Source organism: Numenius arquata, chromosome 23, assembly GCF_964106895.1.
Source record: "Numenius arquata chromosome 23, bNumArq3.hap1.1, whole genome shotgun sequence".
Lineage (NCBI taxonomy): Eukaryota > Metazoa > Chordata > Aves > Charadriiformes > Scolopacidae > Numenius > Numenius arquata.
In genome coordinates, this window is record NC_133598.1 from 2847596 (window position 1) to 2867117 (window position 19522).

Genomic DNA, 19522 nt, shown 5'->3' on the forward strand with positions numbered 1-19522 from the left:
AAAGCGAGCGGTGGCCACGGCGTGGGCGCTGACCTCCTCTGTGTGTGTTCCTCTTGCAGGGAGGACAGATCCCATCCCTATCGTCGTCAAGTATGATGTCATGGGCATGGGGCGCATGGAAATGGAGGTAAGCTCCCCCCGCACCCCGTCACCCCTTGCCATTTCCAGACATTTAAAAGTAAGAATTTATGCATCAAAGGTAAAGAAAAACATGCTCTTCAATCACCACAGTAAGAAAACACTTCTCAAAAATACGTATTCTGCTTACCCATGGGTACCTGAGTTCTGAGGTCTGGATTCTATCTGAAATTCCTGGGCTTTGGGATTTCACTTCTGCAAAACTGAGGCGGCTGCTGCTGGGAGCCCCCGTCTCGGAACCGTGTTGCATGTGGGTTACGCTGTGGGATGACAGACCAGGGAGGGTGAAGTACAACATGCAAATATTCTGTTTCAAACCTCATCTTTTTTTAAGTTAGACGTTCTCAGTAGGGCAAAGTATTTATGGGAAAAATTGCATCTTTTTTTTTTTTTCTAATAAAAAAAGCTGGACTACGCTGAAGATGCCACTGAGCGGAGGCGTGTACTGGAGGTGGAGAAAGAAGACACCGAGGAGCTGAGGCAGAAATACAAGGTACTGAAACGGGGGCATTAACATCAAAATTCTCTTGGGCTGGATGGGAGAGGATTTGTTCTGATAGGACAGAGCTCTTCTCCTTAGGCTGCGGTAACGGCAGTTGGAATTATGTATTTTTGGTTTCTATTGTCATTCAGCTTATTTCTATTTTAACAAACTGGTTCTTTGCTTCCTGGAATTACCCTCGGTGTTTGTTTAGCTGCGTAAGAGCCACAGGAGAGCAGCAGGGCTTTCTCTGTGTGCTGTGCTCCTCCTCTGGAAGGAACAGCCCTAGGGTTAAGCAGAACGTTTCCTTCCCTCCACCCGGGGCTGCCAAATTTTTCTAGTGAACCTGCCACGTTGTCAGCGCAAAAATCTGCGGGTACAAATATTAAGGGGCAGTTACCAGACAGAGTAGATCCTCTTGTTGTTACCGAGCCAGCAGAAAGCAGTGCATTATGATATCATTCCATAAATCCTGCTCTCTTTGGAAAGGTAGGATGTGGCTCCAGTTCTGAGAAATCGATGGACTGGGTGTCTTCGGAATAATTTTTCAGGCACCATTAAAAAAAAAAAAAAAAAAAAATATATATTTTCTGTGTTTCCGTAGGGTTCACAGAACCTGTAGGGTTTTTTTGCAAGCCAAAGATGTTTTATCATCTTTTTAATGATAAAACAGGGGCATCGTGTTGGCATTGAGCATGACGTGTTGGAGCATGCTTGGATTAGCTGTAACCGAGTTCTCTGTGGAGACATGGTCTTTGCTAGTCCTTTAATCCACTCTTCCTTACCAGCCTCTAAAGTACCTCAAGCCATAGGAAAAGCCTGTGTGTTTAATTGTCCTGAGATTTGGGAAGTACCGGGGCTGAAGAAGAGCCCTAGACATTAGAATAACGTGCCAGTTTTGCATAAATTTTAATTCTTTGAGGAATAACTGAAAAGTAGTTTCAATTCCATTAAAATGAAACCTAAGCATGGCAAATCTAAAGTTCCATTTCACCGGTTCAACAGTTAATACTGCAGGCAGGTTATTCAGCTACAAAAACCGACAGCCTCCTTTCCTGATTTTCTTTTATTTTTTTTTTTCCTTAAGTTGAGACCTTGACTTGCTTGGTGAGTGAATTGATGGTATTTTTGTTCGTTTAAAAATAAAACCATTGTAATTACTTTTAAAGCTAATTATTAGTTTGGTGCTGAAGGCAGTTAATGATCTCTTCTGGCACATTTTAAAGTACAAACGTGCTCCTAAATGGGCTTGTGCAGCCGGTGCCGAACAGTTCCCCTACGTCCAGGTGCACGTTCTCCTTGAAGATGTTTCCCAGGGGAGGGTCAGATTGGATATTAGGAAATATTTTGATACTGAAAGGGTTATTAAGCCTTGGAATGGGCTGCCCAGGGCAGTGGTTGAGGCACCATCCCTGGAGGTATTTAAAAGCCGGGTTGACATAGTGCTGGGGGACATGGGTTAGTGATGGTTTTTATCAGAGTTAGGTTGATGGTTGGACTAGATGATCTTAAAGGTCCCTTCCAACCCAGACAATTCTATGATTCCTTTTTGTTGTGTTTAATCTCCTGCCGCTCATGCGCTGCAGAGGGAAGGTTTGGCCCCGATGGCGGCCGCTCCCGGGCTCTGTGTGGCCAAAAACCTGGATCCCTCCCTGCAGCAAAGCCCCTGCCGTGACGCTGGGCATCCTCAGGCACAGAGGATTTCTTCCTTTCAGGGTGGTTGGTGGGAGTTCTTGTGCGAATGGCATGAAATGATGTTTTCTCTCAGGTCTGCAATGCGATTTACCGTCAAGTTCTTGGGTTTTGCAATCGTCTCTTCAAAACGCGCGTCGCTCTCAGCCTGTTTTGTCTCCCTGCCAGCATTCAGCACAGATTATTTTCGGGCGCTGTGTGAAGCAGTGACAGCCTCTCCCAACTCGGATGTGTTTTTATTAGCAATGCTTTATCGTTAGGCCTCTTGCATTTCCCTATTAATCTGTGAAAATCTCTGCAATCGTGATTTTTTTTTTTTCTTTTCCTGCGGCTCTGCAGGAGTCCATTATGTAATTGCCAACTGTGGCCGCATCCTGATTAGCCATTCAGCGCCTCTGAGGGATTGCAGATAACTCTGCAGCCGAGAAGCAAGCAAGAAATGTTCCTTAATTCCCTTTTTTTTTTTTTCGTGTGTGTGTGTAGATTCTGATCGTTCAAATGGCTGTGTTTTCATTGTTTAGCCACAGGATGCTTTCCCCAAAAAAACTCCTCCCCGTGGCACAGGAAGCTTGTTCAGGGTTTCAGAGGAACTTGAAATGTCATTGTTCTGTGGATCTCACGCTGCTCTGTTTTCCTTTCTTGTCTTCCTGGGGACCTGCTTCAGGCTCAAACCTCTGCATAGTTTTGTTGGTTTTTTTTCTTCTTCTTAGCAAGGGCCTGCGGTAATAGATGGAAGCAGGAACTTGAAACGGATTTTTTTTTAACTATTATTATTATTTAGAAGGTTGACAGTGGTTTAAATAGAAAAAAGAAACCTTTTAGCACTAGATTTTTTCCAATTCTTCCCTCCGCCCCCCGGGGTGTTGAAATTTTTGACATTAATTTTGCATTATAGAAAACATGCTGAGCAATATTATTTTAATGTAATTTTGATGTGGTAACTGGGAGGTAAACCCTATTGCCTTGAACAAGATCTTAAATAAAAAGAAAAAACAAGCTTTTGTAGTATTATCTCTCTTAAAGGTTTGCCAGCTTCTCTTGCTAGTGCGAGGAAACTTCCCTGTAAGACGCTTGTATTAAGACAGAAACTCTTAAACTCTAAGGTGCTTTTTCTCAACTGTTGGCCTATTTTTTTCTCCTATAACTTCTCTTTATTCCAGTTGAACTGCATGTGGTAAATAGCTATACGGGGTGTGCTGATGTATTACTTTGCAATACAGCATTTGTAGCCTTCTTTTCAGTATGCATCAGCGTAAATCATCTTGTTAAGATAAAGTTTCCCCAACTTTCTTTAAAGAGTGGTGGTGATTTATTAATTTTGCCGGTGGGATCGTAATTCACAGAATCACAGAATGGTTTGGGCTGGAAGGGACCTTAAAGCCCATCCAGTCCCACCCCATGCCCTGGGCAGGGACACCTCCCACCAGACCAGGTTGCTCCAAGCCCCCTCCAACCTGGCCTTGAACCCCTCCAGGGATGGGGCAGCCACAGCTTCTCTGGGCAACCTGGGCCAGGCTCTCACCACCCTCACAGTAAAGAAGTTCTTCCCCACATCTCATCTCCATCTCCCCTCTGTCAGTGTCAAACCCTTCCCCCTCCTCCTATGGCTCCCCTCCCTGATCCAGAGTCCCTCCCCAGCTTTAAAGAGTCCCCTTGAGGGACTGGAAGGGGCTCTAAGGTCTCCCCGGAGCCTTCTCTTCTCCAGGGTGAACCCCCCCAACTCTCTCAGCCTGTCCTCCCAGCATCTCCATGGTCTCCAACAGCTCCATGTCTTTCCTGTGCTGAGAGGACCTGCTGGAAGAAGAAGCTGCCGATCCCTGAGGCCATTGAGTGTCTCAGCATCAGGTGCATTTCAGAGCCCCCCGGTCTGTGTCACTGACTGTGCCCCAGGGACAGGGCTCGGAGCAGCACGGGCTCCCTTCCAGGCGCTTCCAGGCTCCCTTCCAGGGACTTCCAGTCATCACAACCACTCAAGGGACTGGGATTCCCACGCAATCCTGCAGCTTTCTGATTCTGCCATCCAAGAGCTGCTACTTTTCCTTAGAGCTAAAGAGGGGAGGATGTGACTGTTGCCAATTTAGACACCTCACCTTTGCTTGGAGGTTTGATTTGTTGAATTATAGAAGGAAAAAAAGTATCATCTGCAGCCTCAAAGGCGCTCTCCCTCCCCCTCTTTTATTAAATAGCAACTGCCTGTACCCACTCCCAGTGTAACCACTGCCTCTGAGCTCAGCTTAAAGCCCAGCATTGCTCCTGGGGAGATTTCACCGATGGAGAAATGATGCTGGGGTGAATTGGGCTCGCTGGTCTCTGAGCTGTGCTTTCCCCGTGTGGGTCTGTGCTCGTCCTGTTGAATCGCAGACAAACTGAGATCAAGCCAACATCTGTTAGCACTCAAAATGGAGGCAGTATCAGCATTTAAATTTCTAAGATTCTGTTCCAAAAGCAGCAATCTTCCTTGGTTCGATGCGTACTTTGTGCGTCTTAAACTCCAGCTGCTGGTTTGTTTATGTGTTACCTTGAGGCTTTGAACCTCTCTTTTTATCTCAGACGATCCCACAGGCTCCTCTTGCAGCCGCAGCTGCCTTCCCGCCGGCAGCACCGGGGCGTTTGTAAGCAGTCTCCTTTTGCTGATACCTGTGCTGGTGACAAATTGTGTTCTGCGTCAGGGAACTGAGTCCAGGCTGGTTGGTAGTACTGCAAAGTTATTCTTCATACCTTTTAATTTGCAAAGTCTTAATAAAACTAATTAAAAAAAACCAAACTAATTAAAAAAAAACTTAAAACTTTAATCAACAGCCTATACTAAGGTTTTCTTAAGGACTTTTTTTCCTTAAAGGACCAGTTCATCATCTTCCATTTTCTTTTAGGGGAAGTTTAAGTGAAGCATTTATTTTGTTAATTTTGCAGGACTACGTTGATAAAGAAAAGGCGATTGCCAAGGCTTTGGAAGACCTCAGAGCAAACTTCTACTGCGAACTCTGTGACAAGCAGTATCAAAAGCATCAAGAGTTTGACAACCACATCAACTCTTACGATCACGCTCACAAGCAGGTAAACGAGTGTTGGTAACACGGTTCATCCGGTTTATGTTCATTGCAGTGGCCTTGTTTGTGCTCAAAACTTTGAATTTCCCCAGTGTATCAATTTTCCTTATAGCCCCGGAAATAGGTGGTTTATGTCGCTGGTTAGGATTGTTGCGCCCATATTATGGGCATTTAAAAAAACAAACCCCAACCCACTGTTGGCATCAAGGAGCCCAGTTTTGAATGACCCAGAAGCAGGAGTGGGTTGCTGTTAAACTGGGAAGAGTACACATGGATACGGATGGCTCCCAGTTTGCATCAGCTTTTAACACAGCACAGCTTGGGAGACGGATGATATGCCACATATGCGCATTTTAATACTTCAGTCTGTGTTCTGTCAAGTTACAGACTAAGGAAATAACGGGCTGTGTCAAAGGAATTGTAAAAAAGGAGCACTTCCCAAATTCCGTAACCCTCAGGAGAAGGTGGATTCGGAATCTGTGTGGATCTGGCTTTGGTCCTGAGGTAGGGATGTGCCGTAGTATCTGCAGGATACTTCATTCTGCACAGTAAATAACAAAAGTTCATGTGTCAGCCCGATCTATTTGCCTATTTGAAGCTGCTAAATGAGATGTAAATGTACAGCAGGTAGTAGTGGTGTGCTCATCTAGAGGTGAAATTGTTCAAAAGAGGTTTTTTGATGTTCCTAGTCATAAATTCTAACAATACAATCATTAAAATGCTGATAACTTCTGGAGGATGTGCTGTAGAGTACTAGATCTTGCACAATAGCTGTGAAGCAACAGCCTAAAAAGAAGAATATGGCATTACAGAGTATGATTATTTTTTTTTTCTCCTAAGTGTAGGATATGATAGTTCAAAGTAAATTCACGAAGAGAGTCTTAACAGGAAATCTCACGGCAGGGCAGTTCCTGTTTGAGTCCTGGGATGAATTGTTGTTTAATAGAATTAAGAGCAGAAATGAATTAATTTACTTTGTATTGGACGAAGGGGCTGCTTTGCCCGAGCTGGTGGCGCAGAGGTGATGCCTGATAGCAGCGTTCTTCATCTCGGGTTTTCCATCGACTCAGTGAAACTCGAGTGCGATTACACGCGCCTGTTTAAGAGGTGGAAGGACCTGTTTGTGGCACGTTCTTACATTGTGGTGATGCAGTGTAATTATGTCAGCTCCTTGGGTGATTAATGAGGGGGACTGACAGGAGGCTGGCAGGGCTTGAGAGGTTTTCTAGCATCTAAAGATGCTGTGGAAGAAGAAACAAACCTGTGGAAAGCCACCACCCCTCATTGGTACAAAAGGAATCATCAGTAGAGGTGCAAGAAGAGTGACCTGAAAGAAAAACATCTTGGCAACACACAGGGTGGCATAATCTCATCGGTAGAAAGAATTTGGGGCTTGAGTTGCGGATTATTTTTAAAGGAATTGGTGTTCCTGGATAACTTGCATCCACTGCAGGAAGTTCAGGCGGGCTTTGGGGAAAATGAGCCTTCAAACTCTCGCTACGTCACCCAGCATTAATTTGTAGTCGCGCAGGGATTTAAGCAGAGAAGCAATCATGCTTTGCTTAGGGAAAAAAATTGCTTGTCCAGCTTTATGTCGTGTTGAAATGTGTGTCGCCCCGTCGGGTCAGCGTTCAGGAAGTGAACTTGAAACTACCTAGAAATAATGAAGGTAAATTTGCATAAGTAACACTGTCTCACTCCTGTTGTTCATTACAGGCTCATTTCTAACAGCCTATTCTAAATTATAAGCTAGTTTAAAAAGGATATTCCTGTGCTTTTCATAATACATTGCACATTGGTGTTTCACATTTTGCCTCTTTGGACAAGAAGGCAAGGCTACATAAAGGCTAACATAAGGGTTTTTTGAGGGGAAAAAAAGTAAAGTTTTCTTAAAAAGTAGGCTAATCAGTAGGCTTTCTTGGAAAGATGAGACATTACAGTAGCCTACATAATTAGAGCAAGCTGGCTTGGTATATATTATCTGCAGTGTTTTGTCTTCTCAGCAGTAATTTTTGAGGCAACAGCGCTTCGTTTTCGCCTTTTGCTTGGCTTGTTAAACAGATTTCCAACAGGATCACTTTTGCTTTTAAGAATTTTTAGTTACACGTACCCACGACATTGAAGTGTTTGCTTATGCCTTCTGTGGCTCCGTGAGCATTAGGCTGTCCCTGTAAATAGATGTTCCATCCCCAGATCCCTTTCTGCTCCCGAGTTACAAAGACACTGTCTTGTATTCCAGGAAGGAACTCAGGATTATTGCGAAACAGGGACTATAGGTAAGTGTATTGATCCCTACCGGATACATTTTGGACTCACCAGCTTGTCAACACCAAACAATTAAAGGGGAGATGATTATTATTATTATTATCATCATTATTATTATTATTATTTCCTGACTACGCTGGTTTCATAGAGCATTCGGGTACATATGATTTAACCTCAACACCAAGTTTTTATCCGAAAGGCAGTATTTCTAGATTACCTTAACTGGGAAAATAATCTTGAATTTATCATCACAAGCCATTGGCCTGTTTCAGGCATGGTATTATAAACATACCGTTGGAGGTGTGCAATGTTGTTCTCTAGACTTTGTTTTTTTAAATAGGTTGTGCTTGAAATGAGAAGTGCAGATGTTTTAAAGAAGAGTAACCCTATCTGTGCACCAAATGGTCAGTCCCTCTCGGGGGAAGCCAGGGGACTAAAAGCAACCTGAGATGGTACAGATGGCACTGCAAGAGGGAAAATAAACTCGGTTCCCTTAAAGATCCTTCAGTGAGCAGCTGAAAACGGCTGTAACCATAGATGTCGTAACTTTTTGTACCCTGGAAAACTACTGATATCTTTAATAGTTTTTTGTTTGTTTTTTTTTTTTTTCAAGCTGTAAGCTCTTAGGTCTGGCAGCTAGAAGGACTGGTCGCTTATGCAGAATCACAGAATGATATGGGTTGGAAGGGACCTCTGGAGACCATCCAGTCCAACCCCCTGCCAGAGCAGGGTCACCCAGAGCAGTCGCACAGGAACGTGTCCAGGCGGGTTTGGAATGTCTCCAGAGAAGGAGACTCCCCCACCTCTCTGGGCAGCCTGTTCCAGGGCTCTGCCACCCTCACAGGAAAGAAGTTCCTCCTCATGTTTAGATGGAACTTCTTATGCTCAAGTTTGTGCCCACTTCCTCTTGTCCTGTCCCTGGGCACCACTGGAAAAAGACTGGCCCCATCTTCCTGACACCCACCCTTAAGTATTTATAGGCGTTGATCAGATCCCCCCTCAGTCTGCTCTTCTCCAGGCTAAAAAGACCCAAGTCCCTCAGCTGTTCCTTGTAAGAGAGATGCTCCAGGCCCCTCATCATCTTTGTAGCCCTCTTCTGTAACCCTCTCCAGCAGTTCCCTGTCCTCCTTGAACTGGGGAGCCCAGAACTGGTCCCAGTGCTCCAGACGTGGCCTCCCCAGGGCAGAGCAGAGGGGGAGGATGACCTCCCTCCATCTGCTGGTCACACTTTTCCTGATGCACCCCAGGATGCCATTGGCCTTCTTGGCCACAAGGGCACATTGCTGGCTCATGGGCATCCTATTGTCCATGATCCCCACCTCTGATGTGGCACAGTCCTGACTGTCAGCAGAGTCATAGTAATTCACAGCCAAATGCAAAAGGTGGCAAATGTAGAAAGAAAACTTCTGCAGCCGGCGAGGAACTTGGGGAATGGAGATGGAGCCAGTGTGTTTCTGTCCTGCTTTCCTGCAGGTCTGTGACGTCCAGGTGCTTGAGAGCTCCTGCAGTCCCTGGATGCTCTGGGCCTGGTGGGGATGTGTCCATAGGGTCTTAGAGCCTAGTGGGGCCCTTGTTTGGTTCTGGGTTTTGACATCGAAAGAGTATATTTCACCTTAGATTTGCGTGAAAACGAATGTGCATCGCTTTATCCAGGGTTGTGCCCAGTTTGTGTATTCATATCAAATGAATGTAATTGGTGTTCCCCATTTCTTAGAGCAACCTGGAAAAATTACAGTTGGAATTACCTTATGTAATATATTTTATTTAATACAGTAATAAGTAATGCAGCATTTACAGTCAGCTTTTACTAGTTTGTTGGGTTTTGTTCTTTTTTTTTACTGCATCCGAGAACAAACTTACAGACTCTCATTTACAGTCCCCTCTTCCCTGCTCCATCCATCCCTGCTGAAGGGTTGAGCTGTTACTGAGTCACTGACCCTATGGAATAAACACATTTCACCTTCCGAATTCAACGGGAAAAACAACCGTGTTCCTGTGTGAACTTCTGCCGGGTGAACTGGGAGAACGCTACCCAGGAGTGAAATGCAGCTTTTTATGTAGCTTTCAGTTTAGTTTTTTTTTCCTAACTGTGTGCTGTTTTGGAGGTGTAGATGATTGATTCTGCATAGATTCTCTTTAGAAGAGGACAAAGGGAGGATATTTCCGTAAAGAAGCTCTTTGGAAAAGAGGGTGGAACCAAGAATTAAAACTGCAGTTCTCTTCATGCCCGTCTTTGCTTCTAGTGCCAAGGGGGAGGGATCTGTTAAAGCACAATAAAATTAGCAGCACAGTCACTGCTGCGGTTGATGAGTTCTCTAAATCCAGACCCTGAACTTTCTGGTTTGGGGAGAATTGGGTTTGTGCTTTCCAAAAACTGGTGTCTTCAAGCACCGCTTGGGTGTAGAAGAGAGAATCTCCACGATAGGGGGTGTTACATGGGGGACTTTTCTATTCTAGAAATGCTTTACCCTCAAAAGCCCACGGTGGTTTTTTTCTTAACCCAGTTCTGGCTGTTTGGCTGCTCGTTTGCTGATGGCAGCCACGTTTGGGGAAATGTCGGTAGAATAAATCCAGCGTGCGAGGCCTGGACGCTGCGATTCCCAGGGATGCCAGCCTCCCGACGGGCCGGCGGACCCCTCTCGCTGGGTTATCTGTGCTGCATTAACGCCTGGTGTATTTTCCTAAATTGAAAATGAAGCGTCGGGGAAGAAATGAAGATGAAATAAACCTGCAGTTGTGTGCCATTTCCCCCCTGCTCTTTTCACTCCATTTACGAGCGTGCGAAGAATGTTGATGACCAAGAATAAGCAGGGCTTGTGTTCTCACTTATATAAAATTATAAAGGTTGCCATCCTTTGAGCTCATATTTAGCTAATGGTGTAGTTCGCTCCCAGAAGCTTTTGTGGCAAAGAATTGAGTGTACGTCAAAAGTTCAGAAAGCCAGAAATCTGCTGGCATGTAATGAAAAGTACGTTATTATTTTATTTAATAGGGATTGGCAGAGAGACTTGAGAACAATGGGAGGGGAGGAGCGGGCTCTAATGGGATTGTGCTCTCACATGAGCTGCCTCCTGTCTGAAGCCAGCGCAGAAATCTCCCAGTATGTGGATCCGGTGTGTCCCTCTCCCCTCAATATAAGGTTTGTCATGGAAGTCTCGCACCTTCAGGCCCAGTAAAGCCTTCAGGCCCAGTAAAGCAGTGTACTGGAGTGCTTTTTTTTTTTTATTCTGGGAATAACATTATCTCCCTCTGCTCTGCAATTTTAGGCAGAGTGTCTCTGGAATGGGCCTCAGTTCAGCCAAATTGCATGGCTTTGTCAGCTTAATTGAGAAAATCCATTTGTCGCTGATCTGGAACCTGAAATGCTCCCCAGTTTGGGACTGGGGAGGTCTTACCTCTGTACGATCTCGCCAGCAAAACCTCATGCCCGATGGCCGCAGCGTGCGCTGAGGCTTTTTTCCTGTTACGGCACTTTCCGAATCCTGATCATCCCCTTTTTTATTTCGCCACCTGTGACGGGCTTTCTCTAGAGCTTTTCAATCATGCCGGGGCGCGGCTTATTTAAGCCGATTTGAAGAGAATTGGAAGGTAATGGCATCGTGTGCCAATTTGGGCCCTCCTGAGCTATTCAGTGATCGGGAGATAATCCATTCCTGGAGCTCTCTGTGCTGCAGTACTGAGGTGGCTGCAGATTTCAGAGAAAACCTGCACTTTAAGAGCTCCATTTGCACTCCCATTGAAATTTAGAGACGACTTCATCATTTTGTTCGAAACAAGGCTCAAAACCTAAAATACTATTTATTCATCGTTCGAGAGCTAAGGTGGGTGGCAGCTATTAATAAAACACAATGCCGCGCTGAAGGAAGGCTTGAGGTAGGGAAGCTCTCCTGCTAGTACTTGGACAAACTTGACTTGTTTGCTGGTCGCTGGGTTTACTGGTGTGGCCCTTCTTAGAGCTAAATAATAAATCAACACAATCACATTCCTTGGCTTCGTGGTTGCCATCCTCCTGCAGTTTGTAAAAGGATGCTTAGAAAAGGATCCTGCTTCCTCAGGAAACACACTGCCTACCAAGAAAAAATGCTTCCTAATTTTTAAATCCTACTGCAGCGTGAGCTATATGTTTGATTTATACAGGTTGGTGGTCCTGATCCTGTTGAAGAAATTATAGTTTTGCTGAGCACCAGGGGAAGACTTAGCAAGGCTGGTTTCACCCCCAAAAATGGTTCCCGGAAGCTCCCTGTGGATGATGGAGTGGCTCCGTTAAATTCTTGTTTAAATTTCTTTGCTGTGGTGGGGGGAAAGGGGCAGCTGTGCCGCTCGCCCTCCGTGACCATCCAGCCTCTCTGAACACCCACACATATGGTGCGGTCCAAAAGTAATTTAGAGATTTTGGGGGATTAGAATAATGAACTCTGGCCTAAGGATTAGACGGAAATTTCTTTAGTGTAAGCCTGGCTTTAATATCGATTTAGTTCAAATAGCTTTCTGGGAAGGCTGAGACCCGGAGTATGCTGAAAAGTGCTTCAATATATTCCTTTTACTACTGTGAAATTGTACTTGAGCCTTTTAATTGCTTCACCCCATGAGGTTTGGGGGAGGAGAGTGGGCATAGCTGTAGCTAACTGGTTATCCACTGCTCTGCGTGCTTAAATTACTGGATTCCGTTATGCAGTTGGAACAATTAGCGAGGTAAGGGTTAGTCCGACGGGATATTTTGAAAAGTTTTGGCTATTTTAGAAGTTCAGTGCTAACGGGCTGCCTGCAAACGCAGCCTCCTGCATCCATGTCATTTGGTTTTCCAACCTGGTCTTGTGTCCTCCCTCATCCCCTGCCCTGGGCTGCGCTTGTGTCACATAATGCAGTCCCGTCGGCTCTCTCGGAACTTGAGAAATCGTTTCTGATGATAGATGAAAGTCAAAGATAGGTGTCAGTCAACGGCGCGGAGCTACGTTGTGTTCCGTATTTCACATTCCCAAGGAGCTTTTTCTACCCTAAACTTACCCCTTCTCCCTTCTGGCCCCTGTGCTACGAAAAGAAACTCAGCCTTGAGATCTCCTAGTCCTTTGTAACGTCTGCTTTGCAAAATCAGACCAATTTTTTCCCAATTTGGGGAGTAATAAATTCTCAGCACCCTTGAAACCATTGTGGTTAGTGGTTTATCACCCCAAAAGGCACAGATCTATCAGTGTCGCGTGTCCTGGAGTCGCGGTGTATCAGGACAGCCCACTCGCTTCCTTCTGATTTCCAAGAGTTGCACAGTAGGAGGGTGGGAGATTTCTGGGGAACAGAGACACGCGAAAAGGTCAGCATTTCAGGAAAACGGGCATTTAATTCTGTTTTCGTTAAAATTGGCCGTTGTGATGAAGGCAGGATGTCTGAGCCCACGGCTGGGGGGTGGAGGTGGGATTCCGAGTGCACCATTGCACCTTCCTTTTTAAAGTAAAAGGTCACAGTTCATTGCTGTTGTAAACAGCTGGGTCATATTTTTTTCCAAATGGATGGGTGATGTAGAGATTTGGCAGCAAACCCCAGTGAAATAGTTTTGTCAGCTGTTGGTGACTTTAACTTCCTGGAGCATTTTAGATACGCTTTTTAAACCAGCATGAAAAAGCTGATAGCGTTGCTTAGTCCATTTATATTTATTCCCCCCCTTCTCTCCCCCCTTGAAAAAAAAAAATAAAAATTACTATTCAACACTTAACACACACCACAAAACCCCTGAGCCCTTTACTTGTGCTGGTGAAAGTAGCTCTGTTGTTCCAGGTGGGATCATTGCCGTATCCGTGCCTGTGTGTGTCTGTGTGTGTGTTTCACCCCCCTCCCGCCCCCCGTCTGCTCCTCACCCCCCGGGCTCCATCCCGTAGCTCCGCTGGCTCTGTTCCTCCTCCCTAGAAATAGCTCGCAGACACACCGAGAGCCTCTAGTAATGCTTGCTTTTTATTATTTTTTTTTTTCCTCTCTCTTCCGCTCTTGTTATATTTTTACTTTCTTTTTTTCTTTGTGATGTGACGTTTTCAGCTGATGTATTGAAAGCAAACCCTTCTAATTTTGGAGTCCAGATCACAAGAGTGAGTTTCTTTCTACTGGTGTCTGTAGCTGTAATTTCTTTTTGTGTGTCCTCCCCTCTGGTTTTGGTAACGCTCAACCACGTTTAGTAAATACGATTAGGTGAGAGAATCCTCTGTCTTGTCAAATCTTCCCCTTTTTCACAAAGCAATGTTCTCTTTACATTGGGTCAACTTAATTCCTCTAATTCGAGCTTTGGGATAGTTTTCAGATCCACTGTTTCTGTGGGTGCTGGTCTGACTGGGCTCCATTAAAGAGGCAGAGTCAGTCAGCCAGAGAGGATATTTAGAATTTGCCAATGATTTGTACATCTTGTACGCGAGTTTTTCTAAAGCGACTACTGCTTTGAGTACCCTTAGTCTTTCAGGCCTTTCATGAAAAGCCTGAAAAACATGAAACTTTTTCAAAAGCTGGGTACATGATGCTTTCTGCAATTGGGCCTTTTGAAAGGGTTTCAAATTGCACACCGAAGAAGGAAAATAATAATCCCTTAGGAGGGTAGAGGTCTTTCTTTGCTGCTTTCTGTTACTTAAACTTCTGTATAGCGCTCTGAAAAATGCCTTGTGAATTTTCACATGTATTCAAAAGAAAAACGGCAGCTTCTTTTCCTAGTGCTTTTGAGACAAGGGCTTTCAAAAATGTTCTGAAGTCTTGGATGTTGGATTTCTATTAGAATTGGATACCTAGATTTCCTCAGTGACGTTATGATGCTTGAAATTCCTTGGCTTTGGGTTTACTTCCTCTAAGTATGCTAAGATTTCTGGGGAACTGAGTGTTTCTGCCCTCTAAAGTATTAAACCCCGCAATGCCCCACTGCATTTTAGATCAGCTTGTTTCTTGAGAGACCGTCTCGGAACTACTGAAAAGCAAGTAACTGTTTGTGGTGTATGTTGTATTATTTATTTGCTTACCGGGAATCGGATTTTTGGCACCTTCTCCAATGTAATTTGTACATTGCTTTTTGTCAGATAGAATTCCTGGGTAACTCTCTTGCACCAGCTCATCCCTTCCTGTTCTTTGGCCCGTGCTATTAAGACTTCTGTCACGCACTGTATGTCAAGTACATTCGCACCCTGCAAGAGCAGCAAAGTAAACAGTCTTTTTTTTTTATATATCTATATTTTTTTCCTTTTCCTTCCAGAATTTGCTTGTTGCTTTGAAATCAGCTTTATTGTATGTGCTGCAGAAAACCAGCCGTGTTGATTGGAAATGCATACAGACAGACCGACTCAAAGTTTATAGCCCAAAGTGATCAACAGTTGTGTTTTCATTTAGCTACTGGGAGGCTGGTGATGTGCTCCGGTGGGTTTGTTGAGCTAAGACGCCGTTGCTCCATCCTAGCTCAATAAACGTCCCCGGGAAGGGGTGTACAGCATATTTTCCTGTGCTACAGCAGAGACGCTTTGGCACACTTCACCGCAGACCCCTTTTTCTCTAATCCGTTCCCGCTTTCTTTTACCTCAGAGGTTGAAAGATCTCAAGCAAAGGGAATTTGCTCGCAATGTCTCTTCGCGCTCACGTAAAGACGAAAGGAAGCAGGAGAAGGCCCTCCGGCGGCTGCACGAACTGGCTGAGCAGAGGAGGCAGCCTGAATGGTGAGTAGGGGTGACCCCCCAGCACCCTCGGAGCCTGCCTGGGGCTGGGGCCCTGTGCGCTCCCGTTCCAGCTCCTGTAATCCTGCACGGGTTTTGAGGGCAAAGCTTCACACCTGAGTTTGGCCTCGTGGTTTTGGGAGAGTGAACTCACTAAAATCATAGTCCAGAGCATCCCCCAATTCCTTTATCCAGCAATACGAGTTTTCTTCCGTTAATTAATATTATTAAAATATTAAAATGGCTGTATAATGCTATTTTAATGGGTGTTTCTGCATGCAAGTGTACTTGAAATGTGTAAAAGGCTGTTTTAGGTAGGCATGAATCCAGCTGCAGAGGTGTACGAATGGCATTCAGCTGTTTTCTGTATTTTAACTTGTTCCTGCAGCGCTCCTGGAAGCGGCCCCATGTTCAGAACCACCACGGTGGCTGTGGATGAGGAAGGTGGAGACGATGATGATTCCGCAGCCAACAGCAGCTCTTTCATCCAGACGACTTCTGGCCAAGGTACGGAGATGACTATGGACAGAGGTTTCCTAAACACTGGACAAGGGGGTGGCACCGTTACGCCAGGCCAGATGCCCCTCCAGGCGGCGCAAGCCGTCAGCTTTGGCATTAAGAGTACTTTGGGAACTCCGCTGCAGAAGATCGGCGTGTCCTTTTCCTTTGCCAAGAAGACTCCGGTCAAGCTCGAGACCATCGCTTCTGTTTTCAAGGACCACGTGGATGAATCGAGTTCTGCAGATGGAGCAAAAGGTGATGAGAGAGGGTCCTCGGATGTGGGGAGCCTGCAGAAATCTGGCGAGGGGGAAAGCACAAATAATTCCGATGGGAAGGCGGAGGACGATGACCAACACGACAAAGATAGCGGTTCTCTAGCCACAACGTTGTCTAAACTGAAAAAGATGAGGCGAGAAGACGGACCAACGGCAGTTGAACCAGAATACTACCACTATATTCCCCCAGCCCACTGTAAAGTAAAGCCTAATTTTCAATTCCTCCTTTTCATGAAGTCTACCGAACAGATGGAAGCTGAAAATGTGAACAAAAAAAACACGCGTGAAGTAAAAAAGGGTAGTTCTCCCAAACCCAAACCCGGCAAACACGTGGAGAAGGCTGCCGAGGGCACGGGGCAGCAGAAGGAGCAGAGCGCTGCTGAAACTGCAGCTCAGCAGAGCAAAACAGAGCTGAAGGAAATCCCAGAAAACACAGGTGTGCAGGAGAGCAAGCATCTTACAGAGAGCAGTCTCCCTGAGCCAGACGCCACTAAAGAAGTCCCTCAGCCTGTCCCAAGCTGCAAAGATGTCACTGAAGGACCAAAGCATCCGACGGGACCTTTTTTCCCTGTTCTGAGTAAAGATGAGAGCACGACTCTCCAGTGGCCTTCAGAGCTCCTCATATTTACCAAAGCAGAACCATCTGTTTCATACAGTTGTAACCCCCTGTATTTTGATTTCAAACTCTCTCGCAACAAAGATGCTAAAGGTAAAGGGGCAGAGAAATCTAAGGATTCGGGGGGGCTTTGTAAAGAAAACGTTCCGAGCGCAGAATCTGGTGAGATAAGCAAAGCCAAGGAGGCGGAAAGCGCGGCTAACAGTTCTGCTCTGAAAACGGAAAACAAATCTCTGTCCGCCTGCGGCTCCCAGAACAAGCAGGAGCCCGGTTTGACAAGCATCAGTAAGGAAGAGGGAGAGGACGGCAGCAAAAGCCTAACGGGTAAGAGTAAATCTGGAAGGTCCCGTAAACACAAAAAGAAAAAGAAGCACAAAAAGTCCGGCAAACACAAACGTAAACACAAGGAGGAAGCTGAGGAGAAGAGCCGAAAAACTGACCTGGGGGAAGAGAAACCCAAGAAACGGAAAAGACACAGGCACAAAAAAGGCAAATCCTCTCTCTCTACTGAGTCAGAACGGGCACTGAAAACTGAGCTGTCTGAAGACTGTGGCCATTTCCAGAAGAAAAAGTGGTGTTTGCAGGAATCCCAGAGGAAGTCTCTGTCTGCCGAGGAGGGGAGCAGCGGTAAAAAAGAGGACGGTGGTAACTCCTGCCAAGAGCACGGCAGCAAGAAACACAAGGCCGACCCGCAGCAGTTACCTGCTGCCAGGAGACGGTGTTTGGCCCCTTCCCTGGGCAGGAGCGGCCGCAGGAGCCGGCAGAGCAGCGGGGACTACGACAGCGAGGAGGGCTCTCACGGCAAGCGCTGCCGGCAGAAATCCCCCTCCCAGTACAGTGACGACTACGACTCCGGCAGCGACCGCTCCAGGAGCCGCTCCAGGTCGGGACGGAGACATTCCTCTCGCAGGTCCTACTCCACCAGCTCGGATGCTTCCTCCGACCACAGCCGCTACAGCCGTCGGAGAAGCTACTCGGATGACAGCTACAGCGATTACAGTGACCGCTCCAGGTGCCATTCCAAGCGGTCCCACGACTCGGAGGATGACTCCGACTACAACAGCTCCAATCACAGATCCAAGCGACGCAAGTATTCCTCTTCCGACGATGACTACAGCTCGAGCAGGAGCAGGTCGAGGAGTCGAAGCAGGAGCCGAACCCACCCTCGGAGCAGGTCGAGAACGAGGAGCCGGGGCAGAACACGCAGCAGCAGCTGCAGCCGCAGCCGCAGCAAGAGGAGAAGCCGGAGCGTAACGGGCCGCAGCTGGAAACGGAGCCGCAGCTACAGCAGGGACCGCAGCCGCAGCACGAGGAGCCACTCGCAGAGGTCTCTCTCCCGAAAGGGCTCTCGAGGCCACGAGAGCCCCGAAGAGAGGAGATCCGGGAGAAGAGACTTCATCAGGTCCAAAATCTACCGCTCGCAATCTCCTCACTATTTCCGGACAGGCCGAGGTGAAGGATCGTCGCTGAAGAAAGAGGATGGCAAAGGAGAGGATGGGAAAGGATCTGGCTCCCTCTCCCAAAACAGCAGCGGCTCTGGCACGGGGAGGGCCTCGGAAGGCGACTGCAGCCCAGAGGAGAGAAACTCCGTCACTGCAAAACTTCTCCTGGAAAAGATTCAGTCCAGGAAGGTTGAGAAGAAGCCTTGTGTTGCGGAGGAGATGCTGGCAGGGGCAAACAAGGTGGGCATAAAGCTCAAAGATCCTCCCCAGGGCTACTTTGGCCCAAAACTTCCTCCTTCCTTAGGCAACAAACCCGTTCTCCCCTTAATTGGGAAACTGCCAACCGTTCGAAAACCGAACTCCAAGAGATACGAAGATTCCGGCTTGGAGAGGGGTGAGGACCAAGAGCTGTCAGATTCTGAGGAGGTGTCCCAAGGCATCGAGGAGGGTCCGTTGGCTGGCCAGTCTCTGCTGGAGGAGGTGGTCATGGTCATTCAGGACAAACCTCTGGAGGAGCAGAAACGCGATGAACCTGCGGTGGAAATGCCATCCATTCCTCTGGAAGCACCGGCGCTCCCGGAGTGCTTCGGTTCCAGAGATCTGGTCATGCCGCATAACTTCCTCTCGGATCCCAGCGATGGCGATGGGCTGGAACCTATGGACGGGGGCAACCAGCCGGTCCCAGTGGAAACCAGTATGATGCCTTTAGTTCCGGATGTCGAGCACTTTTCTGGGTACGTGCCTCAGGGCGGGGAGCCGAGCATGGAAGGGGATCGGGATGGAGGAGAAGACTCCTCTCTAGCGCCGCTCGAGAGCCAGCCCATCACTTTTACACCCGAAGAAATGGAGAAATACAGCAAACTGCAGCAGGCTGCTCAGCAGCACATCCAGCAGCAGCTTCTGGCAAAGCAGGTCAAGGCTTTTCCAGCCTCGGCGACCCTGGCGCCGGCGGCTCCTGCCCTGCAGCCCATCCACATCCAGCAGCCGGCGGCGGCCTCCGCCACCTCCATCACCACGGTGCAGCACGCCATCCTGCAGCACCACGCTGCCGCCGCCGCCGCCGCCATCGGCATCCACCCTCACCCCCATCCCCAACCCCTGGCTCAGGTTCACCATATACCCCAGCCCCACTTGACCCCCATTTCCTTATCCCACTTGACCCACTCCATTATTCCAGGTCACCCCGCTACCTTTCTAGCCAGCCATCCCATCCACATCATTCCAGCCTCCGCCATCCATCCGGGCCCTTTCACTTTTCATCCGGTTCCTCACGCTCTTTACCCGACCCTTCTGGCCCCGAGACCCGCCGCCGCCGCGGCCGCCACGGCGTTACACCTTCACCCTCTGCTGCACCCCATTTTCTCAGGGCAGGACTTGCAGCACCCACCCAGTCACGGCACATGA

The 19522-nt window shown here is 47.2% G+C and overlaps 1 protein-coding gene across 5 annotated transcripts in view; it reads left to right on the forward strand.

The window, feature by feature from the left end:
• GPATCH8 (G-patch domain containing 8) overlaps nucleotides 1–19522 on the forward strand; it is a 57540-nt gene extending 38018 nt beyond the window's left edge. For all 5 annotated transcript variants that reach the window (XM_074162593.1, XM_074162589.1, XM_074162591.1 and 2 more), the window contains 5 exons: nucleotides 60–127; nucleotides 545–631; nucleotides 5222–5365; nucleotides 15157–15287; nucleotides 15673–19522. In XM_074162593.1, the coding sequence (XP_074018694.1) occupies nucleotides 101–127; nucleotides 545–631; nucleotides 5222–5365; nucleotides 15157–15287; nucleotides 15673–19522 (4239 nt within the window). In that variant the 5' untranslated portion in view covers nucleotides 60–100. The remainder of the gene's footprint in view (nucleotides 1–59; nucleotides 128–544; nucleotides 632–5221; nucleotides 5366–15156; nucleotides 15288–15672) is intronic.